The sequence below is a fragment of the Dysidea avara genome, chromosome 4 (assembly GCF_963678975.1).
Source record: "Dysidea avara chromosome 4, odDysAvar1.4, whole genome shotgun sequence".
NCBI lineage: Eukaryota > Metazoa > Porifera > Demospongiae > Dictyoceratida > Dysideidae > Dysidea > Dysidea avara.
Genome location: NC_089275.1, coordinates 43,969,990 through 43,988,741, shown reverse-complemented (window position 1 = coordinate 43,988,741; position 18,752 = coordinate 43,969,990). Strand labels below are relative to the sequence as shown.

Below are 18,752 nucleotides of genomic sequence, written 5' to 3'. Positions count from 1 at the left end.
CGATAGTGGGTTTTAGTTTTTGTATAGTGAGCCAAGGCATAGATCATGGACTTGGGGAAGAAGATAGTTCATTGTTTTACTGAATGAAGAAGGTCACAGGTTAGTTTATATTAAACATGTTACATTCAATAGTCACGTGGGGATGTCCCACAGACACTGGGTGTAGCGCTTAATTGATTTGGCCATTAGTGTTAATAGTATTCACTACTTTAGTTTATTCATGGCTAGTAAAGTAAGTACTTTAGTGTAGTTGAATCGTCTTTACATTGCCGTTTTGACACCTGGTGCGATGTCACACACGCGTAGTGACTGGGCGTGGCGCTTAATTGGCTAGGCCATTATAGCGCTGTAAACATATTCACTGCTTTAGTTTATTCATGGCTAGTATAGTAAGTACTTTGTAGTGCACTTAAGCTTCATTATGAGCTGTTCAGCTCGTATTTGGGCTTCCTGTGTTTAATTGCGTACCCACAATCGAAGCGATCTGCATGCTCGTGACGATACACTTACGTTCGGCCTCTCAGCAGTGCCTTGTCGTTGCTCTTACGACGTTGCCCACAATCGAAAGTCACATGGTCCCATATAAATACACTCGCAAAGCATTCCAGCAGTTTCCATGTACACTTGCAGGTGATTCACCCAAGTGGAATATATTAGTTGTAACATGGGCACTTGTGATTTGCCTGAAATATACACACTCGCACTCGGGCTGCGCCCTCGTGCTCGTGTGTATATTTCAGGCAAATCACTCGTGCCCATGTTACAACTACTACTTAGCTGTATATAATGGAAACCCCTTTTCAAAATTCCTGTGTACGTCCCTTTGCATATATATATATTTTTTGTCATAACCCTTGTAAACGTGCTATAACTATAAAATATATTCTTACTACATCTACAAGTATATAGCCGTGATATTGTGTAACTACATTATTCATCAAATGTAGTGTGACAACCAAAAGGATTTCCTAAAATCACTACTGGTTACACCGAATCACAGACTACTACAATAAATTAGAAATCTTATTCTGTACAGAATTATTTACACCAGTATATACACATAAACAAATAAATAATACTTTATTTTGGCAGTAAGTGCCATACAGTATTTTGGTTGTGAAAATGTACTTCAATTGGTTCTTCATCAATAACTTATGTTGTAATGATGTAATACTTTATTGGCCAAATTAACTTGTTCCATTACAACTTTTCTTAGTTCTGGAGTATATGGGTCAGCTGTCTTTTTGTGTTTTCTGTGAAAACCTTCAATTGTAGAATTGATGGTACACTGAAAGTCATCTTCTGTGTAGGGAAACTTCATAAATTCCATCATCCTTTTCAATTCAGTATGTAAATCAGTTAGCAAGTTCTCGTACTTTAGTACCAATATTGGAGTCTTGTTTGAATGTGCATATGCTTCTATGTGCAATCGCCATAATTTGGAATATTTTGTTACCGTAGCAATCCAGGCCTTACCTGTTGCAAAACAGTAAACATAAAACTAAGAGTTAAAGTACCATCACAAATGCTGAAGTAGTATACAGTACTCCCTCAATTGTCTGAACACTTGGTTATCTGAAAAGTAGAATACTCTATTAGAGTATTTTATCTACAATGTATGTTCTATTAGAGTATTTGAACAGGGCTCTGTATATAAATAAATGGATTATGATCATCTGAAAGTTCTTATCTGAACATGTCTTGGTCCCAAGGGGGTCAGATAATTGAGGGAGCACTGTAGCATGCAAAGATTTGGCAAAACACCAATTGCTGAGCTGCAATATTTCATCTCAAGATCACTCTTTTGAGCTGTATAGTTGTTGATAGCACAAGCAAGACACTACTACAACTGGTAGAGCTGTCTTCAACCTGAGGTATACAGCATGCACCAAACAATTCAAAACTTACAAAGTAGTTGTGAAATCCATAACCTTAATGCATTTGCTATTATTGTCCGGGAACCTCTATCTGGCAATCACACACTAATTGTCCATGTGTTATTCTACAACTAACTGATATATGTAGAACTGTAGCTGTGTAAAATGATATGGTAAATAAAGAACAGTTTTCACCTTGATCTCCCCACACAAAATTCTATATATGCTCCAATTTTGCACCTCCAGGGATTTATTTAAGGGGAGTGGGAAGGGGTGCTTTCCCCCCTGACAAACTCTCATACCTTCTTAAATGTTAAGCAAAAGTACAGTAGCTGAGAAATGTACCTGAGAATGCATCTAAAACAGTGGGTACTTTTGGTCATTCAGGTACCAGAAGTAATTGGAGAGAATATAAAATACAAAACTTTTCTGGGGGAGCACATCCCAAGTCCCCTCGGGTTGCTTTGACCTATACACCACCCTGCCCCCACCCCTAACCCTCCTAGATGAAGGGTTGCTCACAAGAAATTGTATAAATGCCACTGCAAGTAATGCACTAACGAATGGAGGTAATAATTATATCAAAACACTAAATGACCAGAAGACTGGACAGGAGTGATGGTGAATCTACGTAGTAAAGTTGATGGATTTCACAACTATCCTATGTATTAAAGTTTTATATCACTTCACACTTATTGTGCACTCAAGTGATCTTGCCCACGCAAATAATTAAAATACTTGAAACTGTATTTCAACAAAGCTCACTGTGAATATGCAATTAGTTTTTTTAATCGTGAACTATTGTTCTTCAGAAGAATCAGAACCCAGTAACAACCTTACAAATCACACTACAGCAATCACGCATGAAATTTCAAATCAAGTTTCAAATCACAAATCCAATTTCAAATCAGGTTTCAAATTACAAAATTGTTACATATATTAGGATACACGCATGCGCATATGTAACACGTGATGTATATTATTGTATTCAAAGTCTTTCGTGTAGTAACTATCACATGGATAAGCTCACTCCTCCAGATCCGTTAGACTTAGACAGCAGCAACGTTTCTGATGCGTGGAGAAAGTGGAGACAATGTTTCAAACTTTTTTCACTGGCAAGTGGCCTCAGCTCGAAAGGTGAAGGAATCCAAGCAACGACACTGTTACACGTGGTTGGGCTGGATGCACTAGAAGTCTACAACACATTCTCATGGGAAGATGCAGATGATAAAATTAAAGTAGCGAAAATCCTGGAGAAGTTCGAAGCATATTGTGTGCCACGGAAAAATATCACGTGGGAAAGACACGTGTTCAATACTCGCAACCAATGTGACGGCGAAACCATTGACCAGTATGTCACAGACCTAAAGACCAAAGCTCAAACATGTGAGTTCAAAGACCTGAAGGACAGCTTAATAAGAAACAGAATAGTGTGTGGCATACACTGTGACAAAATGCTCAGTAGGCTCCTCAGAGAACCCGATCTAACACTACAGAAGGCTATTGACATATGCAGGGCAAATGAAACAACATTGTCCCAAATGAAACAACATTGTCCCAAATGAAGTCACTCACCAATGATCAAACCAACGACCCACCAGCCATCCATGGAATACGCTCACAGAACAAACAAGTTCAGAAACTGTACTGTGACCGTTGTGGCAATTGGCACACCAAGCAACAAGTCTGTCCTGCACTCGGAGCCGAATGTCGAAAATGTGGCCGAAGAAACCACTTTGCCAAAGTGTGTCGCACAAGAGCAACCCAATCGCAACCACTATTCCACTACAGTATCCAAAAAGAGGCACCAGACAATGATCAGGGGCGTAGCCAGGATTTTTTGAAGGGGGGTTCCAGACCAGCATTGAGTTACCAGAAGCAGGGGTCTGGGGGTGCAGCCCCCAGCCGCTCAGAGACTTTCAATATTTTAATGAATCAAAACTCAGCAAATTGCTATATTTTACGCAAAAGTACATTAATTGTGATGCATATAAGTGCCCCGCGATGAAGGTAGTACTAGATAAAGCCACCTAGTGGAAACAGACAGCATAACACATAGAGACACATACTAGTAATCTGTAAGTGATAGTTATCTCACTGTGGTATAAGAGCCATGAATCCACTGATACAAATGGAATGACTTACAATCAAAACAATATAACTATACAAATATGCATAGCATGAATTCATTTTGCATAACACAAGTGATAAACTACTGGAGCTCTATATCTTTAAACACTGCACACCAAAGCTATAGCGTATAAGGTCATGCTAAGTTTTGCATTTAATGTTAGAATGTCTGAAAAACTTCATATGGACATGGATATATTTACATACATGTTCTATTAGAGTATACCTGACTGCTCTATTAGAATATAAACCTGACTGCTCTATTAGAGTATATACCTGGCTGCTCTATGTACCTCAGTAAATCCTTCCTTGAGAGATGAATGCAAGCTTTATCAATTGTTGTGCTGTGCCGTTACACTATATTACTCACTCATTTTGTCCTGCCACACTAAATGGTGTGTTAGGATCCTGCTTGCAGAAGTCAAAATTTTACAGGGGGGGTTCCTGAACCCCCCGGAACCCCCCTCCCTACGCCCCTGCAGTTGGATACTTGCTGTGAGCTAGCCCGGCTGCACTCCAGACGTGGGAGCCCACTCGTAAAATGCGTCCATTGTAGTACGATTTGTGACAGTACATGGTCCATAGTCTGAAAGTTAGGTGTTTCCCAGGCCTCAGTAGTCTCGCGGCGCCCGACCCCTTTGCCGCTTAAAATCGTTGCGAAAACAGCCATACAATTCTGTTGGGTTCGTTTAATCGTAAAGTAGCGCCATTACAGGGGCGTAGGCAGGATTTCCAAAAGGAGGGTTCTGCCCTAAGTATAGAATCTCCACAGCGGGGGTCTGGGGCCGTGTACACGTGTAAACATGTGTATTCTTATAAATTCATTCGCAATAGCGAGTAGAGGTACTTGAATTCCTCTGCCTGAAGACCTGTAGCTACCCATTTCAGTGGATTTGTGTAAGTTAATTCAGTTCTAGTTAACCAGTATCACGATTTAAAAAACTTAACTCTGAAAAGGGGGTTCGTCCGAACCCTTTGAACCCCCCCTGGCTACGCCCCTGATGATGACTTGTTCATTGGGACACTTGGACAAACTCACAAAGTAAAGGATTGGTCAGTCACTCTTTTAATGAACCACCAGAGGACCACCTTCAAGATTGACACTGGCGCTCAATGCAATGTGATACCTCAGTGGTTATACCACCAAGTATGCAAAGATCCACTGCAACCATCTTCAGCCAGCCTGGTAGCATTTGGCGGTTATAAGTTACGTACCTGTGGTAGAGCCAAAATACCGTGCCAACACAAAGACGACCATTACCTTAATGAATTTGAAGTCATATACCACGACGTTCCAAACATTCTAGGACTTATTACATGCATTAAAATGAACTTTGTACAATGCATAGACACAGTTTCCAAAGATCATGTAACCTCGTTTGAACAATACTATGATGTGTTTGAAGGCCTGGGCTGTATTACAGATGTACACTACCACCTGATCCAACCAAAACACCCATAATCCATCAACCCCGTCGTGTACCCATTACTCTCCATCTAAAGATCCAGGAAGAGCTTGCACGCATGGAAAGCCTTGATGTAATAGAAAAGGTCACTGGGCCTACCAGCTGGGTGAACAGCATGGTGACAACCAAACCTAATAGCTCTTTACGTATCTGCATTGACCCCTGCAATCTGAATGAAGCTATTCAACGGGAGCACTATCCCATGCAAACCATTGAAGAAGTAATAACACGGATTCCAGAGACAACTTACTTCTCAGTTCTGGACGCCAGCTCAAGATACTGGCAAATCAGCCTCGACCAAGAAAGTGCCAAACTCTGCACATTCAACAGCCCGTTTGGTCACTACATGTTCAAACGCCTTCCGTTTTGCTTACCATCTGTGCAAGACATCTTTCAAAAAGTGATGACAGAAATGTTTGAAGACACTGAAGGTGTAGAAGTTGTGGTTGATGACATTTTGGTATGGGGAACAAACGAGGCCGAACATGATTCTAGACTAATTAAAGTCCTTGACAGAGCTCACCTACGAAACCTGAAATTGAACAAAACTAAGTGCCAATTTAAGAAACAAGAAATCGCTTACCTGGGACATGTCCTGACTAAAGACGGATTGAAACCAGATCCCAAGAAAACACAAGCAATTAGTGAAATAAAACCTCCAATGAGAAATCAACAACCAGAAGTATCTAGTTATGGTTGATTATTACTCAGGCTTTATTGAAATCAACTTGCTCCAAAACGGCACCACTAGTAAGCAAATTGTTACACATTGCAAATCGCAGTTCTCCAGACATGGAGTCCCAGACAAATTGATAACAGACAATGGCCCACAATTTTCTAGTACAATGTTCAAACAGTTCTCACGAGAATATGGATTCGAGCACCAAACAGCAAGTCCATATTACCCACAGTCCAATGGCATGGCAGAGAAAGTAGTCTAAACAGCAAAAAACCTGATTAAGAAGGCCATTCTAGACAATCGGGACCCATACTTAGCTCTGCTTGAATATCGAAATACCCCCATCTCAGACACATTAGGATCACCCGCACAAAGGCTCATGGGCTGAAGGACAAAGACCCTGCTTCCAACCACAACCAAACTATTGCAACCAAAACTCATCAACCCACAGGCTGTACATAAGGAACTCAGACAAAGGAAAACACGGCAAAAATATTACTACGACCGCCACACAGCAACTCTAAGACCATTAGCGGTGGGAGACAGAGTGATGATGAGAGCAAAAGGGAAATGGGAACCAGCAACAGTTATTGCCATCAGCCAAGATGGGCCTCGTTCATACATAGTTAATACTCCAGGAAGACAAAGATACCGACAAAACCGATGGCATCTTAAACCAACACCTAGTAGCCTGAATGCAAAACGGCACTACCAAGCTGATCACAGCATGACTGGCTAGAGGATGCCAGTATTAGTAATGAAGCTGACACCACTGAGACTGAAATGCCAGCAGGACAAAACAGTGTACCTTCACCCCCTTTACAACTCCGCAGATCACAGAGAACAATTCGGAAACCAGCAAGGTACACTGACACAAACTATTGAACTCTGACATGCACACACATTTTAAATGCACATATTTATTGTAATTGTATGATTGCATACTCAAACAACAAGGGAGATGTAACATATATTAGGATACACGCATGCGCACATGTAACACGTGATATATATTATTGTATTCGAAGTCTTTCATGTAGCAACTATCACAGGAATGATTTCAAATCACGTACAGATTGTGAAGGTGTCCCACCCCTTGTAAGAAAAGAATAGTCTTAAAATGAAATGCAGCACTTGGCTTCATCTCGTACTATATTAATTTTGTCTCTTGCCCACTCTATGTCATAGCACTTGCCACACTGCTTCAGCTTACATATACTATATACGTATATAAATAAACAAAATTTAATACCATAAACCATGACCAGTAGGAATATCATCACTTGGTGTTATATGGTAGTGCTGTTTAGCAGGGATTATGAAGATTTCTGCTTTCCCTAAACCGGTCTCATCTTTCCATCATGACATGGCAATATGTATTGGTCCCAAACATGATTCCTTCAAAGCAATCCAAAATGTTTTAGATGAGTTACTACAGAACATATTTTAATCAACCAGAGTTTGTACTGACTAACTGACTGACTGGCTAGCTAATTAACTGATGCATTCAGCTAAGCATACCCCAACTATACTACAGGCTCAATTGTTACACTGTCAGACATCACTTACACTCGAGATGAACCGTTTTACTACTATTTTGCAATGGTAATGGTTTCTGCATTAGCTATCATGAGAATCACTCATAATTTCCAAAGTGATGTTTGGGCACTTCTTACACCATCCTTCATTTGTAATGCTGTATAAGAGGCAGAAAATATAGCTGAAAAGAAAGCGCATCGTTTTTACTTTATTTTTTACTTTTGATGTCGTTTCAGCCAAACAGGTGCTTTGGCATACCACAGAACATACTCATGGACCTAAAGTTTGTCATCCTTTGTGTCTCAAATCTTTTCACTAACTACAAGGTGATGATTTGTGGTAGAACATAATACGTAGCTTCCATGTGCTGACTATCACAGTGGCATAGCCAGGATTTTCTGGAAAGGGGTTCAGATTGAAGTGCATGAAATGTTTTTGGGGGAAGGCCTGGGTGCTTCCCCCTGGACCACGTTTGAACAAAAATGATGCCTACACAAAATGTGCCCTTTAGCAATAGCATTAAAAGGTGCTGTTTGTGTATCTAACTAGCTAAAGTCTATACTCTACTGTTAATGCAGCTTATAAACCTATCACATTTAGCTACTAACTAATCTTCACTTCCAGACAACATACTGACAGCCAACTTCAACTTCCTAACACACGAGAGCCCTCAATTAGTTGACAATACTTTCTTCAAAGTATACATTTTCTCTCCTGTTGAGATGGTTAGTAACTTCACCAAATATTTGAGACATCATGTGCCCACAACATGTGACAAAATAAACAAAACATCCATCATGCAAATATACATCAACTATTTACTAACCTGACACATGTATAACACAACCACTCAAGTTTATCACAGTTGCTACCTAATGTTATGTCTCAACCAACAATCCTTCGTCATTTTCACCAAGCATCATGCGCACAACCAATCACGTGATGCAATACTTGATTTGTCGATGATTCAGCATTAACGCAATGTGACCCTCAAAAGTAGTACAGAGCAAGGAGGGTTCGTCCAAACTATCCGAACCCCCTGGCTACACCCTTGTATCAAGTTTATAACAGAAGTAGTGTGCTTTTTAGTACTCACTGGATTGAATACAGAGATGTTTCTCATAAAGTTCTTCATTTGTAATACTGTGTGATGGGCTGAACATTGCTGAAAATGAAGCGTAGAGGCCTCTTCACTTTTCAGTTAAGGCACATGTTCAGATGGAAAATTAATTTTATGATAAGTTTGGTGCCATTTTGTGTGTATGTGTAGCTCCACCAGTCATGGTACAAAAAGTGTACAAACACTTAAGGATATTATGTCAACACATTCAGTGGTAAGGAATGTTGGGAACGTTACCATATAAAAGTCAGTAAAATGTCATGTGTGACTATCCAATTATTGAAATATTTCAAGAATGATAGTTAAATATTACTAAATCCCCATTTAATATTGGTAACAGATTATCAGATGGTGCAGACACCTTCAACTCCCCCATCATTAGCTAACTTCTTTGTAATCATAACTTAGTTGCTTACTTTTACAAACTACACACTTATTATAAATATCATGACATTTGTGACCTAATTTTAGAAAACCGTCGATATCCGCACAATTTTCAAAATGAATTTTATTTTTTCTTTGTTTTCTGCAGGGACAGAGGAATGGACTAGCCAAGTTTCAGCTTCCTAAGTTAAGCAGTGTTGGAAATACAGCACTAGACAGCCGGACGAGCAGATAATTTGATATGTACAGAAACTATCGAGAAAAGAATCTACAAGCGCTTACATAAACCATCATAACTTACTGATACAACAACGAGCAGAATTGAATCTTGGCTCATTGTGTTCGTCATGAATTTGTGCATCCACCAAGGTATAGTTTTTTCCCCAGGCACGCTTCTTTGTTCGAGAAGTAAGGCAAATTCACTGAAAAATGATCGTCAGTAAATTCTTTCGTCATCGCAACGTAAACAAACGTCTGTAACTTTGGAATCTGTTCGTGTATGGAGATGAAACAAAGCTTTTTGTACTCCCCATGGACAGGCGAACACGATGATTCCCAGGATTTATCCATTGGCGGCTTAATTCTCCCACCAGCGAGGCGATAAAAACTTGCGTAATTTTTTTTCTGGAGCTTGCATTTTTTACCCATAGTTTTTAAAAACGTTTTATTACAAAAGTACTGTTGTGCGTATATCGACGGTTTTCCAAAATTCGGTCACATTTATGATTTTTAAAGAAATTCTATATCCAGCTGCCTGTTAGTGTTTTCTTGTGTTTTTTTTATGCTGTATTTGATGCTAATGTAGGTGACTTTCGTCACATAAGATGTCTCTTTTAAAGGCAGCATTTTAGGTGGTAGGATCACTTTTGGGAGAATTCCTGATAATTACGTAAACAATGCTACTTTACTATTTGATACACTAACCAAGCACCTAAAACGTAACTCTTAGTGCATGTAATGCTTTAACTAATCGCAGGTCAAATCCGGGTCTGACCCAAATCGCTATCTGGCAGGGTATTTGATAAGGTCCTGTGTGAACACAAAACGACCCATACAACTCATGGCTGCTGCTCCAATTTTCTCGGGACTAGTTCAGCTTTGTGATCAAACATAAGCTGATTGGCCAAGTGGTATAAAACTGGTGGAGCAGTAGATGTTTGGGTTGGGCCAGTTTGGCTCAGAGTCAAAATAAGTGTAGATTATTGCACAAATCCAGGTATCTTCGTTATTTTAGATACCTGAGGAATGGCACAATAATCACCTCGGTGAATACCGTGGATTAGGACAATAACCAATTTAGACTATGGCTCATGCAGCTCTGGTCATTGCCAATAATGGAAGCTTCTTGATCGAATTAGTGTTAAAACAACTCACTGGTAGGGTTCCTAGATGAATACAATCATTTCTATTATCCAGCTATGTTTTCTTCACACAATAGCAATGATTTCTGATCGCTGTTGTGACTGGAATCCAGCAAAACACGTGACGCATACATGTGACAAACTTTTTTGTCACAGGTATCTAACCAGTTTAGATACCTACTCGCGGGTGATTTTAAATACCTCATTAACGACCAAACTTCAAAGCATACTATGCGTACCATAGTCTAATTATCAAAAACCCTGCTATCTGGGTCAGTGGGTTATCTGGGTAAGCAGTAGCACCCTGGTTTCAATGCTGGTCTGTATGTGCAACTCGTAACATAGCATAAAACATTCTGTCTTTTGTGACAAAATTGAAATCCACTACTATGTCATACAGTACAGTAGGTTAGGGGAATGCATGTTCCTATCAAAAAAATTAAAGTATTGATATCAGTCTCACAATACCATAATACTCATGCATCATGGATTTACCTTTATGTCCCATTTCTTTTCATTGACAGTGCAAAGTGTTGATACGGGGTAATGCATCATGGCTTCACTATGGCAGTGCTGACTAGCTATCACCTCTATAACAAGAATTGTCCATATTATTCATAGTGACTGGAGAGGTGCTTCTTGTACTGCTTGTAATGCTGTATAACGGTTGTAATGCTATATAACGGGCTGTGCACTGAAACTCAAATTTTCATCTGCCAGTCTAGACTATCTGACCAGTTGCAAGGCTGGAGGCAGAACATGGCCACCATTTTAGGCCACAATAACAAATTCACCAGTGGGATGTGCCTTTTGGAGTTCCAACAAGTACGTGCCCTCTGCGCCTTGTCTTTCCCTTTATCTCCAATCAGGATGGTCTTTGTCCTTCTTCATGCAATGAAACCATATTAAGGCATTAATTTTCCTTATCAACACTTTCCTTGAGCAGCATATTTGGAATCCACAAACTTATTTAAGCACAGTTATGTTCTGTAGATACTTATACTTTATGATAGGTTCAAGACCCTCTCTCTGGACTACCATTCCGTTAACTTTAAGGGAGAGAGGTACAATTGAGGGATGGTCCACCCTTCGACACCAATTTCAAAGACATTTCACTGACATTTATTTGTACTCAGCCATCATAATTATGTTATGTGCACTGTATTTGTTACACAGTAAAAAAAAAAAAAAAGACCACGCCTATTGGTTGATTAATAACGATCAAGCACCGCGACCACACATTTTAACAATGCGTTTACTCGATCACGATGATGCACCCCGTTATTATTGGTCTAGCTATATGCATGCTAGCACAGTGAAAATATGAATAGTGACACATCCATGGTAGGTGAAAAGCTGACTCAAGATACTCTAATACAGCATTCACCCTAATAGAACAGTCACACTTATATCGCTGTATATAAAACTAGCAGGCAATGGGCATGGCTCCATGCTAGAGAGGACAGCAACTGATTCCATTTATGCATGCATACAAACAATAGTCCTGATATGTGGGCGTGGCTCATGGAAGTAACTGGGCTGCAGCAAGACTAGCAATTCCACATCACTAAACTAATTCACATGTGATCCAGATTATCTGTAAAGCGGGTAAGACCTGGATGACCAGGACAAAAAGTGCCCTGGTTGACCTGATCCAGTTTCAACGTTGACACAGACTACATTCACATTACAGAGAACACAAAATAGTCACTCATAATAGCTTGGGTGATTGGTCTCCACAAAGGTTATTTGCCTGCTACAAGCATGGTACATAGTAGTTTATCATGTTTTGTCTAATGTATACATATAACTTCACCCTTGGGCTGCATGCATGTGTATATTGTGTGCATCTATGTACCGTAGAGTCGGGTTGTTAAGCACATGTATCTACGTATTAAGCGCATATTATTTGTTAAGCGCATACACATTTCTTGTAATTAACCATGGATGATAAGCGCACATGGCCAAATGCGACGATAGAGCTACACACAGCAAGAGACTGCAAGAAAAACTGTGAAAATACTGAAAATGAATGTCTCCTCAAGCGCTTACGTCTCCCTTGAAGTTTTTCTTTGTTATGTATACAGCAAATCAGCCATCTGGATAGTGATAATCTTGTTCATCACAAAGGATTTCACCCAGTACATGATGGAGTCAAATACCCTTACATACTGGCGTGGTGACCGGCACAAACTATTAACTACTCTACTACAATGTAGTGATTCCGTGTTACACGCACCATAATTATTTAATAGGCGTATGCGTCTAACAGATAGTATGATTTTGGCGAAAAAGTTTTTTCCAAGTGCATGTGCTTAACAACCTGACTTTACGGTATGTGTGCAAACGTGTACGCATGTGCGTGCGTGCATGCATGCTTTCATCTGTTTTGCATACCTAGCATACTACTTACCGAACACAGTAGTTGTAGAAAGATGTGCCATGTTGTGATTTTTCGAAGCTGATTTCTGTTGATTCCATTCAACAAGGATAGCATCAAATGGATTTCTGACAACGTAAATGATACTACGTTCATCCAACCACTTCTGATCATCAGTGTTAGGGAAATGTATTTTAACAGCAATAACATTATCAGTATAAACTCCTTCTCCAATCATTCCATTAAAGATATAACTATCATCACAATCCTGGTAGGTACCAGTATAAATTCCAGTAGTGGTCTCTATTAGTTGTCGCACCCATGAGTTACCTGATCCAGGGAAGCAGAATAATGCAACAGTTTTACCAGTCTTCTGAAAACTCATACTCTTACATTTCTGAAAGTGTTTAGGCATAACCACATTTCCATCAGTTGTTATGTTTACAGGCTTCTTTGCGTTCACTAATGTTAGACCAGTACAAGCCAGTATTTGTTCTTTGAAGTTTGAGGAATTTAGGTTAGGTATTCCAAATGCTGTAATAATGTTGTCTATTTGAGAATCAGTGAAATTACGGAAAGCTTTATACCGACCAACATAGTGACCACCACCAATTGTCATGATGCCTTTTTTCTGAAGCATTTCAAGCACATGTCTTGTTTCGTTAAAACTGGACTGCAGACTATCCACTTTGAGACTCGACTCCAGACTGTCATTTAGACTTGATTGTAGACTTTGATTGTTGGTTGACCCCTGGCTTCCATTGAGACTTGACTGCAGACTTATGTTGGGACTTGACCGCAGCCTTTCTATCATGCTTGACTGCGGAGCTGCTATTCTGGACAGTTACGTTGGATTGGTACAGTAGTATTAGTATAACACACACCGTAGCAGAGTATATATATAGACGAAAACAGGTCTGAAGCGAACAGATCGTCCTTGGAACAAACCACATGATGTCGTCCAACCAGTTACCTTTACTCCTTTCCCGTCTCAACGGTCCACCGCCAGGTCACCGCCCCCTGCCACAGTAATGAGTATGGAACCGCCGTTTGTAACACTTGCTGGCTATATCAGTTCTTATTAGACTGCTGCCTGTGCAAACACCCACTCCGTTATCTAAAAGGAAAATTATTCTCTATCAACAAGTTATCCGTTAATTAAAAATGAATCTCGTCATGTGCAGACTTTAACATGGCGTGTGCCCGCTCACGTGGGTTGAGTGCCTCATGGTCAACCGTGTTTTTTCGTGTGACAAAACACTACGAGCAGGCCTGCCAACTCTCACGGGTTTACCGTGAGTCTCACGGTTTCACTACCCTGCTCAAGGGCAGCAGATCGAATCTCATGGTTTTTGAGGCCTGCTAACTCTCACGGTTTGTAGTGCGAATGTCACGGATTTCAAGTTTAAAAAGTCGAGACCTTTTTTTTTTTTTTTTGGTCTCAGCATAGCATCTACCAGTTTTTTTTTACTACACACTGCAATACTACAATAAAGGTACAGAAATCTCAAGATTTTTTTACTTTCCAGGTTGGCAGGCCTGTACGAGTGACCTTGGTTTTGATGACTTTCTATTCTCAGTCAGATTCTACCGTATTCATGAGACCAGCGAATTAGAAGACAAGCTCAGTGGCTGGATGATTGCTCTCGTGATAGCTTTGAACGTAGAAGGTACACCAAGGTATATTATTAAATACATGTATGAGTACACCCGGCTAACATGATAAGCTTGTGTATGTACAGAGCTGAGTGTATTACTTTCCTGGATAAATCATTTTCAAAACAAGAAATTTCATTATGTATAATACAAGCAGATTTGTTTCCAGTGTATTTTTAACAGGCTCTGCCTTCTGTGTACACCCTCCAGTGCCTAACTGGTAAAGTAGATAATAACAACAACAACAACAGCAAAGTTTTTCTCTATTTATTAAGTGCATCTATCAGTATCATACCAAACCTACCTATCGTGAGTAACCATTAGGGAAAGCACATTAGCATACCGTAAATATCCCGTAATCTATATCACGTGATTAGTCTGGTCTTCCTGGCCACGAGGTAATGATGAAATGCCTAGCGGAATACAGTACGGATGTTCATACGACTGGTTAGTCTTTTATTTAGTCTATAGATTAGAATGGTAGTGAAGGAACACTTTCCTGAGCCTGTTTCGTCTCGAGGTTAGAGAACTGACTAGCTTTAATGTCACATCGGGTAGTAAAAGTTAGGTTAGGGTTAGGGTAAGAGTTAGGCAATCTTTATAATCTGTTAGGTTAGGGTTAGGGTAAGAATTAGGCAATCATTTATAATCTGCTAGGTTAGGGTAAGAGTTAGGCAATCATTTATAATCTGCTAGGTTAGGGTTAGGGTAAGAGTTAGGCAATCATTTATAATCTGCTAGGTAGGGTTAGGGTAAGAGTTAGGCAATCATTTCTAATCTGTTAGGATTAGGGAACTGGATACGGGTAGTAATATTAGGTTAGGGTTAGGAAATAGTTTTAAAATATATGTACGAGGTTAGGGTTAGGCAGCAATCCAGAAGTCGATAGTAAAGATAGTAAAGATAGAAAGCTCTTGCAATTGAATTGGCTTGCAGTGTCTTTACTAGGGCTCAATAGTGTTAGACTTTTATAGTTAGAATTAGTAAATATTATACAAGTAGTCACAGTAGCGAAGCGGTAGTGCATGAGGCTTGAAATCAAGTGGTCGAAGGTTCGATTCCCACTGTAGTTCACTTTTTTTTTCGCTCGAGACTTTTCAGTTATTTTCTAAGTTCAGTACAGTCTGAAAACGTTTTCAAGACGTTGTTTATAGATACCCACCATCGATTTCAGCTAGGAGGGGTATAAAATCGATGCACTGAAATTCACACTTGATGTAGCCTTGGAGCTGCAAGTCTGGAGTGAATGCACCCGGACGATGACGTATCACACAACGTGGGCTTGTGTGACGTCATCAGGTCACGTGAGATCACGTGAGCTTTAATTTCACGGAGTGCTAATGTGCTCTCCCTAACGCCTAGTCCTATCGTGTACTTCAAGTCAGGCGGTGGTGGGGAATTGCAATAGTAGTTCACTGGTCAGGGCTGGAGGAGGGAAAATTGAGTTGGTCAGGCCATTGACTATAATGTTGAAATTGCTACTATATACATGCCAATGAGAGGGGAGCTGTTGCACAGTGTGCAAAGCACACTCTGCGAAGTGCGAAGCATGAGCATTCTAGGGGGGTCTGGGGGCATGCCCCCACAGGAAATTTTTGAAAATTAGACACTTATATATGCAATTTTAGTGACATTTCACTGCTAGCTAGCTATATAAATATGCTCAAGCCTATCTGTTGTTCTTCAGACTTTCTATACTATATGTAGACCTGACATACAGGGGTGAGGGAACACAGCATGAAACTTGCTGTATGGTTCATTTAGTTATAGCTAGCAATTAGAAGTTCATGGGGGCCTGGGGGTGCAACCCCCAGGAGCTGCAGAATTTTTGCAATTTAAAGGTCTGAATGCCTTAAAATTTAAAATTGATGCTAAATTTTAAAGTAAAACTGGCTAGCAACTTGCAACTTTCCCACCAAATTTCACAGGGAACCCACGCAGCATGGTCCCCTTTAGCTAGGATATAATATTCACACAGCTACAATAAAAAGCTACACAGCTACAAAAATACAATATACTACTATACTGGTTTGTATGAAGTGAACGGATCATCACGTAAATATACTGGTGGACAGTCACGAGACTAATCAGTTTTCTAAAATGGCGCGATGTGGGTGAAGAGAGTTTGCTCGGTATCTCGACAGGACGAGTGGGTAGTTGAAGAGGAGTGATTTCTACTCAACATCTCATCCAGATGGCCACCATGCAATGTATGGGTGTACAGCTTCTTGCCGCGGAATGAGTCATCTGGTTTGTCACTGACTCACTGCCAGTCCTTCGCCCAGTAAAAGAAGCCAAGAGAGACAAGCCAAGGAATGCTAATGATTATTTTATGAAGATTGAATTGTGATATAAGTGTGCTGGTTTAGAATCAAAGAAGGCACCTGCCTTACACGTGATAAATGCCAACTGTCAGCACACGTGATACTGTACGTATAGAACCCACAATCATTTCTGTACGAAACGATACGAATGCTACGCTGTACTGTAAGGTAATTTGAGATACTATACGTGTAGTTCTGTGCTTTAGTTAGGCTGAGAAATTAGGTAACTACTCGTGTCATGCATTTTCAATAACAGCTGTAAAATTTACGTAGCTACATGTAGATGTGATCGTCCAAAGATTGCATGAGAGTAATGTAGTTCGAGCTGGTCAGCTAGTTGGTTCAACTCCAGATTATTGGTCCGGCTCAAGCCTGACCAACCGGACCGTCTCCTCTGGCCTTGCTGGTGGGGAACAACCTCATGTTACAAATCCTATACCTAGAAATCTGCTTACTGACACCTGTTGCTAACACCTCTACAATGGGGTAGCTCTCAAATATATCCTTTACCCTGATGTTCATCCTTAATCAAAGTGGTCAAAATAAGCCTAGACCCTTCAGTGACTTTCATTAAAAATTGCATTTGACTCTTGACCAAATTTTAGTAAATTTACATTCACGAATAGTATTGATCATGATTATACAGTTTGCAAAATGTGACCAACTGCAAAATTCTAGCTTGACTTTTGGCTTTCACTTCGAGGACATAAACAGGAGTATAGAATATATCAGAATGCCATTCCCTCCCTCCTTGAGGAAAATACCTGACTCTATTGGATATTTATATTGGTGATTCCCCTTGACTTGTTAAATAGAGTGCATGTGTGTGTAAGGCGATGGGTCTTATCAGAGGTCCAGATCATGGATACCTTTAGTCCCTAATCAACAGATTTAACCAACTTCCTTGCATTAAAAAATGCTTAAATGTATGGTCTGCTATTATTGTAGTACTACTGCTACTATAAATTGGTACTTTGTAATACTTGTTGAAAATAGGCATGCAGTACTATATCAGATCAGCTGTGCTTATTGACATGAAAGTATTAGTTGTCAGGAGAATCTCATATCAGTACAACACTGCATGCAAGCATGGTACAGTAGCTGAAGGATTTACCGTTTCTTTTTGTGTGTGTGTCTTTGTAAATGTGTGAGGCAGCATAGCCAAGCGGTTAGGTCATCAGCCTGGTAATCCAAAGGTCCCAGGTTTAATGCCTGGTTATACCACATTGGTGTTGTTTTTTCCTTGAGCCAAGAAACTTTACTCACATTGCTCTATTCTACCCAGCTGCATAAATGGGCTGGGACCTGGTGTCCTGGTGTCAACTGGGGAAGCAGCCCACCCAGCTGTAACATCAATGGATACCTGGTGTTAACTGGGGAAACAAATTCCCAACAAAATTTCATAGTTTATTTCTTTAGAGACGTGGAGGTGGAAGGGAGTGCCATTAGGGCCAGTATAAAAATAAAAAAAGAAAGAAAAATACCCAGCTGTCTAAGTGGTGTTAAGGTCGTTGTGAGGGTTCTGTGACCTCTCTGCGTGAGATCTGGACGGTCCTTCTGCGGATTACTAGTCCTGCCCCAGGAGGATGTGCTTACACTAGACTCGAATGCCTGAGTGGTGCAAAGGAATCCCAGTGCTGGCTCACTGGGTGGCAGTAGCTGTGTTTCGCTGCTGAAGGCTTTGCTTTTGAAGTTGTGTTTTTGTGTGTACAGGTCTACTTAATGTATTGTACAGTGGAATCGGTTAATAGGACACCTGATATTTAGTAGAGGTATCTCACTACTGGTATTTAACTAACCCTAAGGTGCCCATATTACACTGTATTCTACCAAAGG

The 18,752-nt window shown here is 40.2% G+C and overlaps 1 protein-coding gene across 1 annotated transcript; it reads right to left on the bottom strand.

The window, feature by feature from the left end:
• Positions 1 to 1,039: 1,039 nt before the first annotated feature.
• LOC136252300 (WSCD family member CG9164-like) lies at positions 1,040 to 14,054 on the bottom strand. Its single transcript, XM_066044710.1, has 2 exons — positions 12,970 to 14,054; positions 1,040 to 1,476 (listed from the first exon to the last, which is right to left on the bottom strand). Exons 1-2 carry the CDS (start codon positions 13,748 to 13,750, stop codon positions 1,145 to 1,147), a joined length of 1,113 nt encoding a protein of 370 aa, XP_065900782.1. The 5' UTR covers positions 13,751 to 14,054; the 3' UTR covers positions 1,040 to 1,144.
• Between the last annotated feature and the right edge of the window lie 4,698 nt (positions 14,055 to 18,752).